This window comes from Zychaea mexicana (genome assembly GCF_025766255.1).
Source record: "Zychaea mexicana strain RSA 1403 chromosome Unknown BDB00scaffold_21, whole genome shotgun sequence".
Lineage (NCBI taxonomy): Eukaryota > Fungi > Mucoromycota > Mucoromycetes > Mucorales > Lichtheimiaceae > Zychaea > Zychaea mexicana.
Window position 1 is genome coordinate 356,989 of NW_026516684.1, and position 21,214 is coordinate 378,202.

Sequence of the window (21,214 nt, forward strand, 5' to 3'; positions counted from 1 at the left end):
GTAAAAAGGATAACAGCCTATCTTTGTTCGGACTATCATACATATTATATGTATAAGGAAAAGAGATATATGGAATTAGTATATTATACAGTACAGTGTATGTTTTACTGATCGACAGGTACAGTATCTTACTCATCGCCTCTAACACTTTAGAAATTTTTTGCGACAAGCAGTTGTCTCTTCATGAAGCTAATTATTCAACAACTATGCTTTGGTATTTGGGGGCGTCTGGATTATGAGATTGTAATCTGATGCTTTTTGAGATCATGCATATACGGCCGGACAAGGGACCTATCAGCAACACAGCTAGCTTACGGTATATCATTTGCGAACAATCCTCTTATCCCCGTCTATTTAATTTTGTCTCTCTCTCTGACTCACATAAGCACGATCTACTAGGCTTATCATATTAGTATCCGTACTTCAACCTCGTACGTAGGCGCTCATTTTATGCAGACATTATAAATTGAGATCGAAAGAAGCAATAGATCTCTGTTGTTATAGTTTCCGTATTTTACAAGGAGGAATGATGATGGATGTAGTAGTTTGAATCATTGTGGCAGCAGTAGTAGAAGTTAGTGTAGTGGTATTGACCGCTACTACAGCATTACTATTATCAAGACACCGTTATGACCACTCTATCTTTTTATACAATTTCCGTCGCGGCAGCTTTCTCTTGTTTGGTTTTTCGATCCATACCAAGACGCTTTTCGGCAAACTCGCGCAAATCAACGATCGCGTTTGCATAGCTCGTTTCCGTGGCACATAATGGTCGGACCCATTTCGACAGTTGTGATACGTTTTGTGCTTCACTGAATCTGGATTCTAGTAATATAATGGCACCCCAGTCCTATAATTTGATTTCGAAATTAGATAAAAGTTTGTACACTAAATAATCAGGAGAGATTTACTACTTTACCCTTCGATGTCGAATACAACGACCTAAAGCTTGGTTGATGGCTATAACGAAACAAAAGTAAATGGTGGATCAGTAATGATGACACCCAGAAGATCTAGTCTCTCAATTGTGTAAATACCTCGATACGCTTGGGTTCGGTACCAGCCACCTCCGTCAAGCACATGTTCACCATCCTTACACCGCTTTGTGTTGTAGTCCTTTTTCAACTCGACTTGTACATCTTTACTACGATAGATTAAGGAAAAATGGCGGTCCGATTAGAAGGATTTGCTTTTTTCCTTCTTATTTTTGTTCTTTGTACTAGTAAAAACTTACATATTCGGAAATGGGATGCCTAGGGCAACAACGGCACGACAATTGTTGTCTGTGAAATCAATACCTTCACTCACTTTTCCACGGTATACCTACAAGGACATATCCATGGCAATGAGATCGATTTTGACGCTTAACGTAATACAGGGGCAGAAAGAAAGAGAGAGACAAACTTACTGCAAACAGGATGGCGCCATCCTTACGTCCGTCTTTGCCTTGATTCGTTTCAGCGTCGCTGATGTAGTAGTAGAAATTGTTCATGAGTTGTTCAAACACGTCTTTGCTGCCCTTTCCAGACGGTTCTAGTATGTAGCAATTACGTTAGATTTATACAGATACGAAAAATATATGTTATTATAGATTAGCCAGAACTACTTACCGCAAACGATATGTTTTCGTTGATCCAAGCGATCGTACAATCCTGTTGTCTAAGTTATTTTACAGCCGCGAGAATAATATGAGTATTGCACAACGATGACAGTGAGAAAAGACGGATAGGTGTGGGGGATGTTTTTGCTAACCTTCCAGCGCTCTATAAGTTTCTCCATGGCATTATAAGAAGGAACAAAACATAGAATTCCATAAGGTATAATTTCTGAAATTTCACAAAGTGCTATAGAAAGGCAAAATATTAGTTTCTACACCATAATAGCGTTTAAACCTTGGCTTCCACAACTTCACTCAAAGAGAAACATTTACATTGACCCACTGAGTCTTGATATTGGAATTGTGAGGCGCGCTCCCAAGTTCCATGTAATACGACTGATCCAGGTCTGTAGTAAAAGCGTGAAAAAAGTTATGAGTAAATAGATCTATTTTCCATCACACAAAAGAAAATAAGTTCTTTTACCCTTGTACAATGGATCTGATCCACACTTGAGATCGATCAATCACGTGATTGGCTTCAAGTCGTATAGGACTAAATAAAAGCAATTGACTGTTGTTCAATACTGCGTGTTTTTTTCCCATCAAGGGTCAATCCGAACCTCCCCCTTAAAATAAACTTACAATTCGGTTTCAAGCTCAGAGGCAAAAGTGTTTAGCTAAACTTTGGTGTTTAGCTACAAAAAATACACACACACACACACACACACTTGGTTCAAATCGCTAACTTACAGGTGACAAGGTACCACTCGTCAAGATAATGGATCGTGTCTCTTGCGCCATATTTCGGAAAACAATGGCAGGATTTAAGCACCTAATTGTTACACATCCCAAGTGTTAAAAAAACAAGAAACCATATTCACCAATCCCCTCGTTTCAAGATATAAGGATTACTTTACCAAAATGCCAGCTTTATCTCCCAGTCGGCCGCTATAGTTATAGTTTGTTATTGGTGAGTTCTCATTCTAGAAGCACATATCACAACACGCGTTATTCTTTGCTTCCTCATACTTTTTGTTCGTCTCGTTTGTTGTCGATCAATCTTCTTGATAAGAGCCATCGAGTAATCCTTTTCACGCGTGCCTTGCTCAGAAAAGATAAACTTGAAAATCATGATAAGACCTATTGTTATACAGTCAATTTTATTTCATCACTTTCTCTGTATCTTTGCTCATTCGTTGTTATTACCTTCAAAAAGCCGATGACTTTTGACACTAATACATTTCTGTGTCTTTTTATTTTCTTCGGGATTTCCATTGTCAATGTTATCGTTCGCAAAGGAGTCGTTTTGTTCCTCCCACTCATCTGGCTGTTGTTGCGATTTGCCTTCTTTATCACGTTTCATGTTTGCCATCTGCTCAGCTACTGTTTCGTGCGCAGAAGTGATCGTGTTTAAAGTACTCTGGCTGATATGCAGTTCCGATAACTTGGATAACAAGTCCTTGTCGTTCCAACTAAAAAATATGAGGAGGAGGGGTTAGTATATCATGTAGCCCCCACTCAACCGTTACTCAGAGGATATCACAAAAGAAGTTTGTGTTTGTTTTTTACATGCTGCGGCGTTCTTCGTAATTATCCCGTTTAATTGTTGGGTTTTTTGGCTCCTCGTTCATGAAATCAGTCATAGTATCAGTCAACTATAAATAGAGAGAAAGTATATGGTATATGGATGTCAACCCTATAGCCAAATCTATCAATTCACATGTTTCCTGTATTACATACCAGAAATAGCTGCTGATACGCATTCTTAAGATTACTATTGCTGTTTGCGGCAATGGAAGGATGTCGCACAACTCGCGACAACTCAATAGAAACGATACGCAGTTGGGTTTCCGTCAGTTCAAACGAGCCGCAGGATCGAGCAACGTCTTCAATATTGTGTGCTATATACATCCATAATTTTTTTATAAGAAAATTCTCTGTACTTTTGTGTGAGTATAAAATAGCTCCTTTTCGGGCTTTTACCTTCATCCAAAACAACAACGTGGTCTTTTAGATCTATATCCATGCTACTTCGGATCACTACAAGATGAATCACCGTCGTTTATATTGAGTACTTTAACGCAGCGAAGGCTCAGATGTGATATTTACGTGGATCTAAAAGATAGTTGTAAGGACAAAAAATGATTTCTGCTGATTCGGCCAAGGTTCTTGATGCAAAATATGGACATCCTAAGTTTCTTTTTCTTATTAAATCAAGAAAAGAAAGGCGCATTATCTATCACTGTTATTATTGCTTACCTCCAACTGCTTGTCCAATTTGAGTCAAGTCTTCAATATCCCAAACTTCTCGATCGCCACCTTTGCGGATATGTGAATTGGCGACTACTTTGCCAACCTTGTTTGAAAATGAACAAAGATCCGCATCCAAAAGTGCCGTACTGATAAGGAAGGAAATTGGAATTGTCAGATGATGATGAGGGAGTAGACATACGTCTTCTTTTTTGTTTGCTGCTAAAGCAGCAGTAGTAGTGATATGTTACCATGCTTCGCCTTTATCTTGTGCCTTTTTCACTTTCTTTTCAACTATTGAATTTCTTAGTCTATCTACTTGACGCCTCTTTAAAAACACGAGTCAAAAGGAAAATTGATACTTTACTGCAATAATGCTCTCGACTGCCTAGAACCGACATCTTTGGTCGATAGTGTGTGTTGCCCTTGAGTTCACCCACAAGCTGCGATAATTGTTTGTGTCTAAAGAAGAATTAATTTTTTTAGCCAACTTCTTTTTTCCCTCATCTCAAATCCTTTCTCTATAGCTTATTACGTTCGACTGCCAATATAAATTTTCGATACGCGTGAATTGGTCTCGGTCGATTCTTCTTTTGAGTTATTACTGTCGTCATAGCCGTCCTCTCCATCGATCGATACTGCAGGAGATGCGCTTTTACTGCGTCGCTCTTGTTCGAGTTTGATGATTTTAGATGGGAGTTGTACCGGCTTAAAGTCGTCGTCCTCGCTAAATCCTCGTTTCAATGATGGGTTTAGAGTTGTTGTCGTGGAGGAAAGTATCATGATATCATCATCGTTGTTTTTGTTGTTGTCGCCAGGTTTATCGTCTAATACGATCACTTGTCTTGCTGTTTCCTCTGCTAATTGACGGTTCTTTTCGTACTCGGACCATGCTTAAACAAATCAAAAGTATGTCAGTCCTCCTTACTTTGATCAATTGAACAAGACTGAAGAGCTATTTCTTTTACCGATTGATGCACAAAGAATCGCCAACGACTTGCCGGATCCTGGGATATTTTGCATCATTTTAGATATCTTCGGTACCTTATAATCCATCTTTGTTGACATACCTGTAGGACTTTCCAACAAAGCGTTCTTTTTCTCCTTTAATGCCTTTACGATCTATTGTTATCGTTATCCCGTTATTTAGTTTCAATGTCCTATATCACGCCTTACGAGCGTTTCGAGATTCTTACTTTGGACATCATTTGGATCTGTGCCGGATCTAACAACATAATCCAAAAAGTTAACCACTAAAAGTTGTTGTTGCTGTTTGTTGACTGCATTCTATTTTTTTTTACATGGCTGAAAAGGGAATTCGACCGTGACACCACTCATGGGATATTTCTTCATTGGTGCATCGCTTGCACGTTTGGCTGGTTTGCGCATTTGTGATAACGACATGAACGGAAGTAGCTGTTGCTCTTCACCCGGCGAGTTGTCTTTTCGACGATCGACCCGTCTACGAGATCTCTTTCCTGATATCGTTGCCATGAGTGTCGTAGTGTGTTGAAAGGGAATGAGGGTGGCGGGAACAAAGAAAAAGGGATAGTTTGTTCCTATTTCGGAGAAGCGTTGTGTGCGTGTTTTTTTTTGTTGTTCGCGTTGCGCGCGTGTATGCCCTGAGAGCTGGTCAATGCCATGTAATGCTCAGAATTGACTCTGTGTCACCTTCTCAAAGAATAACAGCAACAAGGCATGTTGTTTATGCGTATTTCGGACGCCAATCATCAAATGTTATGATGAGTAGTGTGGAGTGACACGCGTTTGTTTGGAGTTTCATTTATTCCAGGCACATGCTTTCATTTGAATAGAAGCACGCAAGCTTTTTAAGATCGATTGTTATCTTTTACAGTTTGCTTTTTAAGTACTCCTTCCACTGATCCATCTCCCAGCCCGAGGAAACGCTGTTGTCTTGCAATCCATCAAATAAGACAGTGGGACTGACGTGGATACCGTTCTGACGACCGGTCTTGATACACAACTTCAAGTCGGCACTGACAGCATTACCGGCGTTCTTGGATTCTCCCTGTTCATTGGTCAACAAGCCCGTGAACTTTTCACCCGAGACATCCACGGACTCAGCAATCTTGGCCAAGTCGGCAAGAAGTTCGCGACGCGACTTGTTCTCAACGGGCTTGTCAAAAAATCTAATATGAATTTTTATTAGCCTTTGATCCACAGCCCAGACAAAGTGGAGAAAAAGTCAAAGATACTTTACTCTTCTTGATGAGCAAACAAGGCATCCGAGAAAGGATAAAACTTGGAAGCGTCAATCTTTTCAACAGCCAGCGCAGCCTCATGCACCAACGTCGAAGATGCGTGCCATGGCTGGACTTGTTGGCGGAAGATCAACTGGACTTTGTTCGGATACGTTTGTTCTACAAACGGCCAAACTTGCTATATAAACCAAACACATTAACACAAGCTATATACACCCCAATTCCGTGTACTCATACAAAAGACTATCTCGCTGCCCTTGTTATTTACCTCACGGATACGTTTGTATATTTTTGCAGAAAATGGACACTATTTGCCCCATGTAGTATAATAGAAGTATGGACATGTACTTTAGCAATAGTCTTTTTTTTTGCCATTAATGAATCCTAATCTCTTTTGACATTCTCTTACCACGTAGTCCAAGTAAATTTCAAGAGTGTGGGGAGCGGCAGCAGAGCCGAGACGGTGACCTATTTACCTAAAGTTTGAGAGAATGCTACTAAACAAAGTGACAAAGCACGGGGCAATGAGGTGTATAATACAGCGTAATGCGTACCAGCAAATTGGGGAGCGAGAGCCATGACGAAAGAGTTGCAGGATATATCTTTTCGGGCATACGCGTGGTTTTTATAGAGTCTTATAGGCGGAAATTCATTAAGCCGGATCGCGCATGAACCGGGCCAACGATGACGGGAACGCGGTGAAACATCAGTGGGATACTTGAAACGCACTATTCGACAGCGTCAGGATGCGACACCACACCACGGAGACCTTCCACACCGATAATCAACGGCATGTAAGATGCCGCCACCCCATTATACGAACACCTTGTACACACCAACAGACGTTTCCGATGCATCAATACAACACCTGCTGGATAGTATGTATTCCTACGAATGTTCAGCTGACAAATGACGATCACACCATCCTCACCAATGATTATGTCTTTGAGGACCTACGTTTGGCAGCCGATGGACTACCCTATGCTGTTTGGTATCTAGTTTTTCAACACCCACTATATACCACGCTTATCTGCGAAGTCTACCATGAAGCTTGTCAGCTTGCGCGGTATCCACCTTCGTCGCAAGAAACTTGTGTCACTGTCTAAAAAAGGTCACTCGTCTTCTCAACGCCCGTATTATTCAAGCTGCCTCGGCCATTAACTACGCCGTTCCAAAACTGGTTTCCTCCATGGCCGCTTCATCGTCGACAGTGGGATTTTGGTAAAGATAATGATGGACGAAGCCTCAGGCCAGGATGACGATACCAACATTGCCTTGCTATTGGACAACGAGAAAGCATACAATCTCATCGCCTCGCAATACCTTTCTCGTGTTTTGGGACGTTTCAGTTTTCTTTCGGCAACCATTGACAGCATTCGCTTGGTTTCCTTTCGCACCGAAATTCTCATCAACGTCCACGGTCGTATCAGCTCACCTTTCCAACAAAAAGACGCAAGGTGTCCCCCACTCAAGATACTTGCATACGCAGACGACGTATGTGTCTTCCTTAGCAAAGGCACCGACCTGGAACGCTTACACCATCATCTTCATCATTAGCAACAAGCGTCAAATGCTCGTCTCAACGTTCATAAAATGCAAGTAGTGTCTCTGTCTGGCCAACCACAACCGTAATAGAATCAATACCTTGCCAGTTTCGGATACCCTGTTCGCCACGATCGTTCGAACGCTGAAGCAGCGATCTACTTGGGGTTTTCTTTGGCAGCATCCACAGCACAACATCGTCTTTTTATGGATCGACTCCTTATCAGTATAATATACTCAACGGCTGCCAGCGACATCAACAGCGCCAACTGTCTATGCACGGGCGTGCAACAATTCTCAACACACTTTTACTCTCTCGCCTCTAGTATGCCCTGAGGTTATACGGTGCCCCTGCTTCGTTCTTTGGGAATACGTTGCAGAGCATCATATCCAGCTATATCTCACACCGCATGTTCCCCCGAATCGCCATATCCCGTCTTCAGCAACCACAGCAACAGGGCGCTTACAAATTTTCAACCCTCAAACATAGCAACAAACACTTTAGTTACGCTGGATACAACCTCTAGTCGATTGCCCTCACGCCAATACATCAGGTTCCCTGGTGACATCTTACTGTATCTGGAGCACCACCTGCTGAGCATCACGTCGAAGCTGCCCGATCACTGCCTCATACTCACCTTTCCTGAAACACGTCCTCGTCTTCTACAGCAACAAACTTCGACTTATTCTCGCCTCAATTTAATCGAATTCAACTGGCACCATCATCCGTCTATACGCTTGTGTTCTGTTTGCCGCTCCTCGAACCTCTAAAAAATAAAACAAGTAGCGGATCTGTACCTCTTTGACGCGGCAAATGGTTTACTACGGCGACGTCTACCACAGGACGGCTCAATCTCCCATCCACGTGTCACTCGTCGCTTTTGCGAAGCCATGTTGCATAGCCGCATCATAATAAGTACATTTTCAGTCTCCCAGCATCTCATCCATTGGCTCAACCTACAGTAATGAGTAGCTAGGCACCACCAATGGTAATGTGCTACAGTATGCTTAGGTTTGATTGATACAACCCGTCACTTTCTTATTGAATGTCCACTTCGATGGGCAGTATGGAAACAAGTCTGGGGCTTGGTCTTTTAAGCTGAACCAGACCCCATTGTCCATTATCAATCTAGACTGGCCCGATGCCCCTGCCGCAACCACGCAATTACGGACCATGGTCGTTCAATCCGTCCTCCTGGCATGCTGCCGTGTCTACTGGACTTGAATTTTCGACCGCGTCCCTTTCGACCACTCTACGGTAATCACACTGACACTAAAGCTGCGTGCTCAGCTTCGCCAACCCAAGATCGCTGCCACAGAATAATAGACCCACATTCGCCCCTCTCTGTCTCTATATTTTAGTACTTTCCATCTCTTCCTATCATCTCCAACACACCACTTGCTTTGTGCGTGTGACTTGGATTAATAAAGGTTGGCCTATAAGCTCACAAAGAAATGTAATGTACTCAAGCAAGAATGCTAGGACAGATGTAAAAAAAAGACACGCGAATTTATTCGAAAGTGTAATGCTTTTCCACTTCGTTGGCATTTCGTTCAACTAGCGCCTAAATGATGCATATTCGGTGATTAGTTATACTTTATCTTTGTTATATGCGTGCGAGCGTGTTATCATTTCATACCTTGCAAGAGAGCAAGCATTCGACTGCGTGCTCTAGCACACCAATCTCTTCGAACGTTTTTGGCAATGTAAAGGAATTTACTTCGATCATTCTATAGATGGGCTTATATACATTATCCATCAGATATAACGTACAGTCATAACCTATTGTTTGAATTAATATCAAGTGAAAACATTATACTCAAATATGTCCAATTAGATTACCTTGTATAAGCAAACCACATGTTTGCGCGTTTCGATCTTCAAAGATCCAAGGTGTGTACCATCGTCTTCATTTGAATGCCTAATTTGATCCGATCTTCACAGACGTCATCGTCGGAGGTTTTTGTGGGCGGTTTGATCTCGACGCTGAACAGGTATACTGTTCTTTTTGCTGGCTTGGTTGCTGCCATGAAATCGGGCTTCATCATTATATTTACTTCATTGTCGGGCAGCTTTTTGTTTGCCCTTGCGATAGAAAAAGAAACCGTTATTATATAGATACCATTTAAAGCAAAATACAATGACAAATTTGTACAAAATATATTTACCATTCATGCAGCAACTTTTGGTCTTCTCCGAATACCACATTCAACAGATCGGACACAGCGTTATGTACAAACGTGTCTTCTACTGTCTTTGAGTGGGTGGCAGACAATAAACGAGGAACACTATTACAGTAGTAAATAAAATTAGCTCAAGTTCAATTGTAAAATGATCAAATACCTACGATCGATGTAAAATATCGGCAAAAACAAGTAATTCGTCGTCATCGTCGTCGCACGCTTCGATCATCCATTTAGAAGTAGCCTTCTTGGTATCTCGCAAACTAAGTCTGGGAGTGCCGGTGGTAGCCTATATTATACATATTGATGAATATGATGCTATTGTTGATTTTTCTCTAGACTTTCGATCAAGGAGACCTATTACTCTCAATACTGACCATGTTCAACATCTTCTTTGTCCATGATGCTGCTTTTGCAGACAACGTCAATTTGTTGATCAAGGGTAAGCTACCCCACACCGATTCATGACTTTCAGAACCGAAACGACGTGTGACTGATTGGTTCATGATTTTCGTGAAAAGGAAAACATGGCTTAACGACCTGCAAGTAGAACGTTAGCTAGATCAACAAATTATACATATATACAAATCCAAAGAGACTTACAGCTCACGAAAATCAGGCAAGTTCATGCCTTTCTTAACCTTTTTTGCTGATTCAGCACGGATTTTCAACAATTTCTCGGACCAATTGTCTCCCTTGATCTTCCACTAGACAATTCGAACGCAAAATCGTGTTTAATAGAAGGTTCATCGAAGGAGGCATACAGAAAATAACTTTGTACCTTTGCATCAGAGTCAGTAAGTGCTATGGTTCTTGTGACGGGCTTCACGCCTTTCTTTTTGTTCCCCTTTTGTTTTTTTGGGCGGCGGGAGCGATATTCGCCACTTGACATGCTACCTGCATCACTATTTTCATCGTCACTGTATGCTTCTACTGCATCATGAGCACGCTTGGGACTACAAGAAAGTAATGGTTACTGTAAAATATCAAGCCTTTCATTGATGTTACAATAATCTCAGAATGATACTTACAACGCCAACTCCAACTCCTTTGCTCGCTTTTCGATCGCTAATGCCAAGCACTTGCTTACTCCAACCTCTGTTTGATAGGTTGCAACTCTTTCATTAACTGCAGAGGTACAGACATCCTCTTTGCAGTTTTTCCAAAACGGCAGGGTGGGCCAATATGGTGTAGTTATAATTTATCAACAACAAGCGCTGTATGGCACCCCACACGATGGCTAGTTCATCAATGCTTGTGATATCCCTGCTGCACGGAAAACAAGCGGGTTCACCTCCCACGCGAGTCTCTGTGCCTGTCACAAATGCGTTCGTCAATTTCACGTTTTTCCAGGTACCCCCAGTATTGACTACTCTGGATTTGATGCCGAGAACTGAGACGTTCGAGGGCGGCAATCGAGCCTGTGCTGAGACGATGACGGATCGATGTGGACTTGAGCGCGAAAGAGAGACGAGGTGGCATGTGAGCTACACCATAATGGCTGTTCGTTCTACCATCATCGACCCCAATGCATAACTTGTTCTTTGGCACGGCGAAGCGCATGGTAAAGGTTTGGGACGACAGAAACCCTCCTCTCCAGAGGTGATCTTCAACAGATGCAAGTGCTCGCAGACGGCATTGTTCTCGCTCCTAACTATGTCACCTTGAAGCGGAAAAAAAGGAAATGGCTTCTCTTTTATATGCACTTGGATGCAACGATCGACGATTTTGGTCCCTTGTACGCATACTGGCTCTTCTCATTTTAAATGAAACGATGGGTATTGTTCATTTTATCGCTTGATGATTTCTGGTGATACATGTATAGATAGATTAGAATGTGTATATCAGGACTATGGACACTTGTTTACCACTATACACAATGATGTTATTACTTACGGCTAATATTTCTTTCTAACGAGCCTCATTTGTCAAGAACTGATATGTTGGCGGCATTACTTTGTTTTCATGTACTCGATTTCTTTGGCAAGGGAGTCATGGGCTTCTCTAGCGTCAAGGTAAAAGCGATGCTTTGACGAGTAGGCAGGCGTGGAGGGTGTTGAGAAGTCATCGTAGTGGCACTTGCATGGTGTTTTACATATTTCTCGTTGAAATCGGCACTGACATCAGCATTACTGGCGTTCTTGGATTCTCCTTGTTCATTGGTCAACAGGCACGTGAGCTTCTCACCCGGGTACTCCCACGGCTTCGATGCGACTTGTTCTCAACGGGGCTTGTCAAAAAACCTAATATGAGGTCTTATTAGCCTTTGATCCACAGCCCAGACAAAGTAGAAAAAAAGTCAAAGATACTTTACTCTTATTGATGTGCAAACAAGGTACCCATAAGCGTCGATCTTTTCAACAACCAGCGCAGCCTCATGCACCAACGTCGAAGATGCGTGCCATGGCTGGACTTGTTGGCGGAAGTTCAACTGGACTTTGTTCGGATACGCTTGCTCTACGAACGGCCAGACTTGCTATACACACCCAAACACGTCAATACAAGCTATATACACCCTTAAATCCATTCTCTTAAACAAAAGAACTATCTCGCCGCCCTTGTTATCTACCTTACGGATACGTTTGTAGATTGTTAACACTATTTGCCCCCTGTTGCATAATAAATGTTAGGACATGTACTTTAGCAACTTTTAGCCATTAAAGAATCCTAATCTCTTTTGACAGTCTCTTACCGCGTAGCCCAAGTAGATTTCAGGAGTGTGAGGAGCGACAGCAGAGCCGAGACGGTGACCTATTTACCTAAAGTTCAAGGTAAATGCTTTTTAAAAAAAGTGACAAAGCACTGGGCATTGAGGTGTATATTACAGCGTAATGCGTACCAGCAAATTGAGGAGCGAGAGCCATGACGAAAGAGTTGCAGCATACGCGTGGTTTTTTATAAAGAGTCCATAGGCGGACATTCATTTGGAACGGGATCGCGCATGAACCGGGCCAACGATGGCCGGACAACGTCAGGATGCGACACCACACCACGGAAACCTTACTCACCGATATCAACGGCATGCAAGATGCCGCCACCGCATTTTAGTAGCACCTATCATATACACACCAACAGATGTTTCCGATGCATCAATACAACACCTGCTGGATTGGATGTATCCCTACGAATGTTCAGCCGACAAATGACGATCACACCACCCTCATCAATGATTTTGTCATTTGAAGACCTACGTTTGGCAGCCGATGGACTACTCTATGCTGTTTGGTATCTAATTTTTGAACACCCACTATATACAACGCTTATCTGCGAAGTCTACAATGAAGGTTGTCATCTTGCGCGGTATCCACCTTCGTCGCAAGAAACTTATGTCGCTGTCTAAAGAAGGTCACTCGTCTGCTCAACACCCGTATTATTCAAGCTGCCTCGAACATTAACTACGCCGTTCCAAAACTGGTTTCCTTCCTGGCCGCTTCATCGTCGACAGTGAGATTTTGGTAAAGATAATGATGGACGAAGCCTCAGGCCAGGATGACGATACCAACATTGCCTTGCTATTGGACAGCGAGAAAGCATACGATCTCATCGCCCCGCTATACCTGTCTCGTGTTTTGAAGCTTTCAGTTCTCGTTTGGCAACCATTGACAGCATCAGCTTGCTTTTCTTTCGCACCAAACTTACATTTACGTCAAACGGTCATATTAGCACACCTTTGCAACAAAAAAGAGGCGTGCGCCAAGGTGACCCCCCTCAAGATACTTGCATATGCAGACGACGTATGTGTCTTCCTTAGCAAAAGCACCGACCTGGAACGCTTACACCATGACCTTTATCATTAGCAACAAGCGTCAAACGCTCGTCTCAACGTTCATGAAACGCGAGCAGGTCTCTGTCTGGCCAACCACAACCCGGATGGAATCAACACCTTGCTAGTTTCGGATACCCTGGCCTGTCACGGTCGTTCGAACGCTGGAGCAGCGATCTACTTGGGGTTTCCTTGGCAACTTCCACAACACAACATCGCCTTTCATGGATCGACTCCTTATCGGTATGTATACGCAACGGCGGCCAGCTACATCAACAACGCTAACTGTCTGTGCACGGACGTGCAACAATTCTCAACACACTCTTACTCTCTCGACTCTAGTATGTCCTGAAGTTATAAGGTGCCCCTGCTTCGTCCTTTAAGAATACTTTACAGGACATCATATCCAGCTTTATCCCACACCGCATGTTTCCCCGAATCGCCATATCCGGTCTTCAGCAACCACGGCAACAGGGCGCTTACAAATTTTCAACCCTCAAACATAGCAACAAACACTTTAGTTACGCTGGATACAACCTCTAGTCGATTGCCCTAACATCAGGTTCCCTTGTAACACCTTACTGTATCTGGAGCACCACCTGTTGAGCATCACGTCGAAGCTGCCCGATCACTGCCTCATACTCACCTTTCTTGAAACACGTCCTCGTCTTCTACAGCAACAACCTTGGACAAAAGCGTCACTTATTCTCGCCTCATTTGATTGACTTCAACTGGCAACATCGTCCGTCTATATCCCATCGGCGCTTGTGCTCTATTTACCGTGCCGCGCAAAATGGGATCCCGGTGAAAATGCTCCTCAAGAAAGTAAAAGTATCATTTGTACCTCTTTGAAGCGGTGACGTCTACCACAGGGCGGCCCAATCCCCCCTTCACATGTCACTCGCCGCTTTTTCGAAACCATGCGGCATGGCCGCATCGTACTGAAATACGTTTCTGTCGACTTTGTCTCCCAGCATCTCATCCATTGCCTCAACACAATGGGCGGCTAGGCACCGCCGATGGTAACATACTGCGCTCCCTTATCACCGTTCATTTCGTCGTCTCATTTTAAGCACTACTTGCCCAATACCTACCGTAGACACTGGCGCCAGTTTTGGCTCAGGATGATGCCCCATCCAGCCCATAACCTCTGGTATTGAGCAAATCCATCACACGCTCCCCATGCCAGTCGCCTCCACCATATTGTTCCGGATTCTATGCCAAGCCCGCAATGCCAATTATGCTTAGGTTTGATTGATACAAGCCGTCACTATTTCTGTTGATTGCCCACTGCGGTGGACAGTATGGAAACAAGTCTCGGGCTTGGTCTTTTAAGCCGAACCAGACCCCAATGTCCTCCTAATTTAAACATCAATCTAGACTGGTCCGATATCCTTGCCGCAACCACGCAACTACGGACCATGGTCGTTCAATCCGTCCTCCTGGCATTTTGACCGCGTCCCTTTCAACCACTCTACGGTGATCTCACTGGCACTAAAGCTGCTTACTCAGCTTCGCCAACCCAAGATCACTGCCACAGAATAATAGACCCACATTCGCCCCTCTCTGTCTCTATATTATAGTACTTTCCATCTCTTCCTATCATCTCCAACACACCATTGCTTTGTACGTGTGACTTGCATTAATAAATTTTGGCCTATAAGCTCGCACAAAAAGAATGTATTTTAAAAAAATGCCGGGATATTAGATGTAAAGAAGAAGTCAAGCGAATTTATATTGTGTTGTATGTAATGCTAAGCCCAGTTCAGTTATTCAGAGGTATAATGCTTTTCAACTTCACTAGCATTTCGTTCAACTAGCGCCTAAATGATGCATATTCGGTGATTAGTTATACTTTATCTTTGTTATATGCGTGCGAGCGTGTTATCATTTCATACCTTGCAAGAGAGCAAGCATTCGACTGCGTGCTCTAGCACACCGATCTCTTCAAACGTTTTTGGCAATGTAAAGGAATTTACTTCGATCATTCTATAGATCGGCTTATATACATTATCCATCAGATATAACGTACAGTCATAACCTATTGTTTGAATTAATATCAAGTGTAAACATCATACTCAAAATATGTCCAATTAAATTACCTTGTATAAGCAAACCACATGTTTGCGCGTTTTCGATCTTCAAAGATCCAAGGTGTGCACCATCGTCTTCATTTGAATGCCTAATTTGATCCAATCTTCACAGACGTCATCGTCGGAGGTTTTTGTGGGCGGTTTGATCTCGACGCTGAACAGGTATACTGTTCTTTTTGCTGGCTTGGTTGCTGCCATGAAATCGGGCTTCATCATTATATTTACTTCATTGTCGGGCAGCTTTTTGTTTGCCCTTGCGATAGAAAAAGAAACCGTTATTATATAGATACCATTTAAAGCAAAATACAATGACAAATTTGTACAAATTATATTTACCATTCATGCAGCAACTTTTGGTCTTCTCCGAATACCACATACAACAGATCGGACACAGCGTTATGTACAAACGTGTCTTCTACTGTCTTTGAGTGGGTGGCAGACAATAAACGAGGAACACTATTACAGTAGTAAATAAAATTAGCTCAAGTTCAATTGTAAAATGATCAAATACCTACGATCGATGTAAAATATCGGCAAAAACAAGTAATTCGTCGTCATCGTCGTCGCACGCTTCGATCATCCATTTAGAAGTAGCCTTCTTGGTATCTCGTAAACTAAGTCTGGGAGTGCCGGTGGTAGCCTATATTATACATATTGATGAATATGATGCTATTGTTGATTTTTCTCTAGACTTTACAATCAAGGAGACCTATTACTCTCAATACTGACCATGTTCAACATCTTCTTTGTCCATGATGCTGCTTTTGCAGACAACGTCAATTTGTTGATCAAGGGTAAGCTACCCCACACCGATTCATGACTTTCAGAACCGAAACGACGTGTGACTGATTGGTTCATGATTTTCGTGAAAAGGAAAACATGGCTTAACGACCTGCAAGTAGAACGTTAGCTATATCAACAAATTATACATATATACAAATTCAAAGAGACTTACAGCTCACGAAAATCAGGCAAGTTGAAGCCCTTCTTGATTCAACACGGATTGTAAGGACCAATTTACTTTCCACTAGACAATTCAAACGCAAAATAGTGTTAATAAAAGGTTCATCGAAGGAGGCATACAGAAAATAACCTTGTACCTTTTGAAATGGTGGAATATCAGTTGAATACAGGATTTTTCATCTCATAGCGGCCGTTTGCATCAGAGTCAGTAAGTGCTATGGTTCTTGTGACGGGCTTCACGCCTTTCTTTTTGTTCCCCTTTTGTTTTTTTGGACGGCGGGAGCGATATTCGCCACTTGACATGCTACCTGCATCACTGTTTTCATCGTCACTGTATGCTTCTACTGCATCATGAGCACGCTTGGGACTACAAGAAAGTGATGGTTACTGTAAAATATCAAACCTTTCATTGATGCTACAATAATCTCAGAATGATACTTACAACGCCAACTCCAACTCCTTTGCTCGCTTTTCGATCGCTAATGCCAAGCACTTGCTTACTCCAACCTCTGTTTGATAGGTTGCAACTCTCTCGTCAACTGCAGAAGTACAAACAGCCTTTTTGCAATTCTTCCAGAAGTACTTGTTTATCTTGTCACTTTGTGCTTTCTATTGATATATAGATAAGCATGTGTATATTGACACTATAGACACAGGTTCATCATGATGCACAATGATCTAATTACTTACGGCTAATGCCCTTTCCAACGAGTTTAGCTTGTCAAGAACAAATCTGTTGGTGACATTGCTTCTTTTCATGTACACGATTTCATTGGCAAGGGAGTCATGGGCTTCCGCGGTGGTGGCACTCGGATGGTGCTTTACATACTCGATGTCAAAATCGGTCAAAATCCATTGACCGAGATCTTTATCCCAATTAAAAAGTTGGTTCAACCAACCCCTAAATAATACATATTCGGTGATTAGTTATACTTTATCTTTGTTAGATGCATGCGAGCGTGTTATCACTTCATACCTTGCAAGAGAGCAAGCATTCGACTGCGTGCTCCAGTACACCAATCTCTTCAATTTTTTATGGCGAAGTAAAGGAATCTACTTCGATCATTCTGTAGATGGGTTGTACAGTATACATTATACATCAAATATAATGTACAAGTATAAGCTATATTGTTTAATTTAATATCAAGTGTAAACATCATACTCAAAATATGTCCAATTAAATTACCTTGTATAAGCAAACCACATGTTTGCGCGTTTTCGATCTTCAAAGATCCAAGGTGTGCACCATCGTCTTCATTTGAATGCCTAATTTGATCCAATCTTCACAGACGTCATCGTCGGAGGTTTTTGTGGGCGGTTTGATCTCGACGCTGAACAGGTATACTGTTCTTTTTGCTGGCTTGGTTGCTGCCATGAAATCGGGCTTCATCATTATATTTACTTCATTGTCGGGCAGCTTTTTGTTTGCCCTTGCGATAGAAAAAGAAACCGTTATTATATAGATACCATTTAAAGCAAAATACAATGACAAATTTGTACAAATTATATTTACCATTCATGCAGCAACTTTTGGTCTTCTCCGAATACCACATACAACAGATCGGACACAGCGTTATGTACAAACGTGTCTTCTACTGTCTTTGAGTCGGTGGCAGACAATAAACGAGGAACACTATTACAGTAGTAAATAAAATTAGCTCAAGTTCAATTGTAAAATGATCAAATACCTACGATCGATGTAAAATATCGGCAAAAACACCTAGAGCTTTATCCTCAGATAACCTAGGGCTCTATCCTCAGATACCCTGGGACTCTATCCTCAGATACCCTAGGGCTTTATCCTCAGATAACCTAGGGCTCTATCCTCAGATACCCTGTCGTCATCGTCGTCGCACGCTTCGATCATCCATTTAGAAGTAGCCTTCTTGGTATCTCGCAAACTAAGTCTGGGAGTGCCGGTGGTAGCCTATATTATACATATTGATGAATATGATGCTATTGTTGATTTTTCTCTAGACTTTCGATCAAGGAGACCTATTACTCTCAATACTGACCATGTTCAACATCTTCTTTGTCCATGATGCTGCTTTTGCAGACAACGTCAATTTGTTGATCAAGGGTAAGCTACCCCACACCGATTCATGACTTTCAGAACCGAAACGACGTGTGACTGATTGGTTCATGATTTTCGTGAAAAGGAAAACATGGCTTAACGACCTGCAAGTAGAACGTTAGCTATATTAACAAATTATACATATATACAAATTCAAAGAGACTTACAGCTCACGAAAATCAGGCAAGTTGAAGCCCTTCTTGATTCAACACGGATTGTAAGGACCAATTTACTTTCCACTAGACAATTCAAACGCAAAATAGTGTTAATAAAAGGTTCATCGAAGGAGGCATACAGAAAATAACCTTGTACCTTTTGAAATGGTGGAATATCAGTTGAATACAGGATTTTTCATCTCATAGCGGCCGTTTGCATCAGAGTCAGTAAGTGCTATGGTTCTTGTGACGGGCTTCACGCCTTTCTTTTTGTTCCCCTGTTGTTTTTTTGGGCGGCGGGAGCGATATTCGCCACTTGACATGCTACCTGCATCACTATTTTCATCGTCACTGTATGCTTCTACTGCATCATGAGCACGCTTGGGACTACAAGAAAGTAATGGTTACTGTAAAATATCAAGCCTTTCATTGATGTTACAATAATCTCAGAATGATACTTACAACGCCAACTCCAACTCCTTTGCTCGCTTTTCGATCGCTAATGCCAAGCACTTGCTTACTCCAACCTCTGTTTGATAGGTTGCAACTCTTTCATTAACTGCAGAGGTACAGACATCCTCTTTGCAGTTTTTCCAAAACGGCAGGGTGGGCCAATATGGTGTAGTTATATTTTATCAACAACAAGCGCTGTATGGCACCCCACACGATGGCTAGTTCATCAATGCTTGTGATATCCCTGCTGCACGGAAAACAAGCGGGTTCACCTCCCACGCGAGTCTCTGTGCCTGTCACAAATGCGTTCGTCAATTTCACGTTTTTCCAGGTACCCCCAGTATTGACTACTGTGGATTTGATGCCGAGAACTGAGACGTTCGAGGGCGGCAATCGAGCCTGTGCTGAGACGATGACGGATCGATGTGGACTTGAGCGCGGAAGAGGGACGAGGTGGCATGTGAGCTACACCATAATGGCTGTTCGTTCTACCATCATCGACCCCAATGCATAACTTGTTCTTTGGCACGGCGAAGCGCATGGTAAAGGTTTGGAACGACAGAAACCCTCCTCTCCAGAGGTGATCTTTAACAAATGCAAGTGCTCGCAGACGGCATTGTTCTCGCTCCTAACTATGGCACCTTGAAGCGGAAAATTGGAAACGGCTTCTCTTTTATATACACTTGGATGCGACAATCGACGATTTTGGTCCCTTGTACGCATACTGGCTCTTCTCAATTGACTGATACAATGAGTATTGTTCATTTTATCACTTGATGATTTCTGGTGATATATAAATACAGTAGATAGATTAGCATGTGTATATCAGCACTATGGACACCTGTTTATCATTATACACAATGATGTTATTACTTACGGCTAATATCCCTTTCTAACGAGCCTAATTCGTCAAGAACAAATATGTTGGCGGCATTACTTTTTTTTTCATGCACTCGATTTCTTTGGCAAGGGAGTCATGGGCTTCTCTATTGTCAAAGTAAAAGCGATGCTTTGACGAGTAGGCAGGCGTGGACGGTGTGGAGAAGTCATCGTAGTGGCACTTGCATGGTGTTTTACATATTTCTCGTTGAAATCGGCACTGACATCAGCATTACTGGCGTTCTTGGATTCTCCTTGTTCATTGGTCAACAGGCACGTGAGCTTCTCACCCGGGTACTCCCACGGCTTCAGCAATCTTGGCCAACTCGGCAAGAAGTTTGCGATGCGACTTGTTCTCAACGGGGCTTGTCAAAAAACCTAATATGAGGTCTTATTAGCCTTTGATCCACAGCCCAGACAAAGTAGAAAAAAAGTCAAAGATACTTTACTCTTATTGATGTGCAAACAAGGTACCCATAAGCGTCGATCTTTTCAACAACCAGCGCAGCCTCATGCACCAACGTCGAAGATGCGTGCCATGGCTGGACTTGTTGGCGGAAGTTCAACTGGACTTTGTTCGGATACGCTTGCTCTACGAACGGCCAGACTTGCTATACACACCCAAACACGTCAATACAAGCTATATACACCCTTAAATCCATTCTCTTAAACAAAAGAACTATCTCGCCGCCCTTGTTATCTACCTTACGGATACGTTTGTAAATTGTTAACACTATTTGCCCCCTGTTGCATAATAAATGTTAGGACATGTACTTTAGCAACTTTTAGCCATTAAAGAATCCTAATCTCTTTTGACAGTCTCTTACCGCGTAGCCCAAGTAGATTTCAGGAGTGTGAGGAGCGACAGCAGAGCCGAGACGGTGACCTATTTACCTAAAGTTCAAGGTAAATGCTTTTTAAAAAAAGTGACAAAGCACTGGGCATTGAGGTGTATATTACAGCGTAATGCGTACCAGCAAATTGAGGAGCGAGAGCCATGACGAAAGAGTTGCAGCAGACGCGTGGTTTTTTATAAAGA

The 21,214-nt window shown here is 42.4% G+C and overlaps 9 protein-coding genes across 9 annotated transcripts; all 9 read right to left on the bottom strand.

Moving 5' to 3' along the window:
* Window positions 1–416: 416 nt before the first annotated feature.
* BDB00DRAFT_927557 (helicase C-terminal domain-containing protein) lies at window positions 417–5,452 on the bottom strand. Its single transcript, XM_053128884.1, has 26 exons — window positions 5,149–5,452; window positions 5,044–5,072; window positions 4,918–4,969; window positions 4,816–4,854; window positions 4,383–4,740; window positions 4,215–4,309; window positions 4,099–4,141; window positions 3,857–3,996; window positions 3,707–3,787; window positions 3,581–3,637; window positions 3,338–3,498; window positions 3,167–3,252; window positions 2,804–3,069; window positions 2,627–2,737; window positions 2,515–2,545; window positions 2,348–2,429; window positions 2,240–2,274; window positions 2,082–2,150; window positions 1,931–2,004; window positions 1,753–1,844; window positions 1,611–1,659; window positions 1,409–1,533; window positions 1,235–1,323; window positions 1,038–1,144; window positions 920–960; window positions 417–850 (listed from the first exon to the last, which is right to left on the bottom strand). Exons 1-26 carry the CDS (start codon window positions 5,339–5,341, stop codon window positions 647–649), a joined length of 2,709 nt encoding a protein of 902 aa, XP_052981654.1. The 5' UTR covers window positions 5,342–5,452; the 3' UTR covers window positions 417–646.
* Window positions 5,453–5,696: 244 nt separating this feature from the next.
* On the bottom strand, window positions 5,697–6,648 carry BDB00DRAFT_786457 (thioredoxin-like protein; the record flags this gene model as incomplete). The annotated part of the gene is made up of 5 exons (XM_053120613.1): window positions 5,697–5,997; window positions 6,069–6,247; window positions 6,338–6,376; window positions 6,479–6,537; window positions 6,624–6,648. 5 exons carry the CDS (start codon window positions 6,646–6,648, stop codon window positions 5,697–5,699), a joined length of 603 nt encoding a protein of 200 aa, XP_052981655.1.
* Window positions 6,649–9,047: 2,399 nt separating this feature from the next.
* Window positions 9,048–10,811, bottom strand: BDB00DRAFT_246552 (uncharacterized protein). Its single transcript, XM_053116642.1, has 8 exons — window positions 10,577–10,811; window positions 10,399–10,502; window positions 10,173–10,335; window positions 9,960–10,084; window positions 9,781–9,900; window positions 9,514–9,697; window positions 9,252–9,353; window positions 9,048–9,176 (listed from the first exon to the last, which is right to left on the bottom strand). Exons 1-8 carry the CDS (start codon window positions 10,685–10,687, stop codon window positions 9,123–9,125), a joined length of 963 nt encoding a protein of 320 aa, XP_052981656.1. The 5' UTR covers window positions 10,688–10,811; the 3' UTR covers window positions 9,048–9,122.
* Window positions 10,812–11,758: 947 nt separating this feature from the next.
* BDB00DRAFT_870541 (uncharacterized protein) lies at window positions 11,759–12,659 on the bottom strand (the record flags this gene model as incomplete). Its single annotated transcript, XM_053126716.1, has 4 exons — window positions 11,759–11,998; window positions 12,110–12,271; window positions 12,488–12,546; window positions 12,635–12,659. 4 exons carry the CDS (start codon window positions 12,657–12,659, stop codon window positions 11,759–11,761), a joined length of 486 nt encoding a protein of 161 aa, XP_052981657.1.
* A 3,040-nt stretch (window positions 12,660–15,699) lies between these two features.
* BDB00DRAFT_870544 (uncharacterized protein) lies at window positions 15,700–16,509 on the bottom strand (the record flags this gene model as incomplete). The annotated part of the gene is made up of 4 exons (XM_053126717.1): window positions 15,700–15,904; window positions 15,988–16,107; window positions 16,167–16,291; window positions 16,381–16,509. 4 exons carry the CDS (start codon window positions 16,507–16,509, stop codon window positions 15,700–15,702), a joined length of 579 nt encoding a protein of 192 aa, XP_052981658.1.
* A 261-nt stretch (window positions 16,510–16,770) lies between these two features.
* BDB00DRAFT_870545 (uncharacterized protein) lies at window positions 16,771–17,609 on the bottom strand (the record flags this gene model as incomplete). The annotated part of the gene is made up of 4 exons (XM_053126718.1): window positions 16,771–16,981; window positions 17,057–17,223; window positions 17,305–17,480; window positions 17,591–17,609. 4 exons carry the CDS (start codon window positions 17,607–17,609, stop codon window positions 16,771–16,773), a joined length of 573 nt encoding a protein of 190 aa, XP_052981659.1.
* Window positions 17,610–17,839: 230 nt separating this feature from the next.
* On the bottom strand, window positions 17,840–18,758 carry BDB00DRAFT_870546 (uncharacterized protein; the record flags this gene model as incomplete). Its single annotated transcript, XM_053126719.1, has 5 exons — window positions 17,840–18,044; window positions 18,128–18,247; window positions 18,307–18,365; window positions 18,449–18,541; window positions 18,630–18,758. The coding sequence occupies 5 exons, from the start codon at window positions 18,756–18,758 to the stop codon at window positions 17,840–17,842; spliced, it is 606 nt and encodes a 201-aa protein (XP_052981660.1).
* A 261-nt stretch (window positions 18,759–19,019) lies between these two features.
* On the bottom strand, window positions 19,020–19,837 carry BDB00DRAFT_870547 (uncharacterized protein; the record flags this gene model as incomplete). Its single annotated transcript, XM_053126720.1, has 3 exons — window positions 19,020–19,230; window positions 19,306–19,402; window positions 19,597–19,837. The coding sequence occupies 3 exons, from the start codon at window positions 19,835–19,837 to the stop codon at window positions 19,020–19,022; spliced, it is 549 nt and encodes a 182-aa protein (XP_052981661.1).
* Window positions 19,838–20,461: 624 nt separating this feature from the next.
* On the bottom strand, window positions 20,462–21,174 carry BDB00DRAFT_870548 (uncharacterized protein; the record flags this gene model as incomplete). The annotated part of the gene is made up of 4 exons (XM_053126721.1): window positions 20,462–20,540; window positions 20,650–20,786; window positions 21,003–21,061; window positions 21,150–21,174. 4 exons carry the CDS (start codon window positions 21,172–21,174, stop codon window positions 20,462–20,464), a joined length of 300 nt encoding a protein of 99 aa, XP_052981662.1.
* Between the last annotated feature and the right edge of the window lie 40 nt (window positions 21,175–21,214).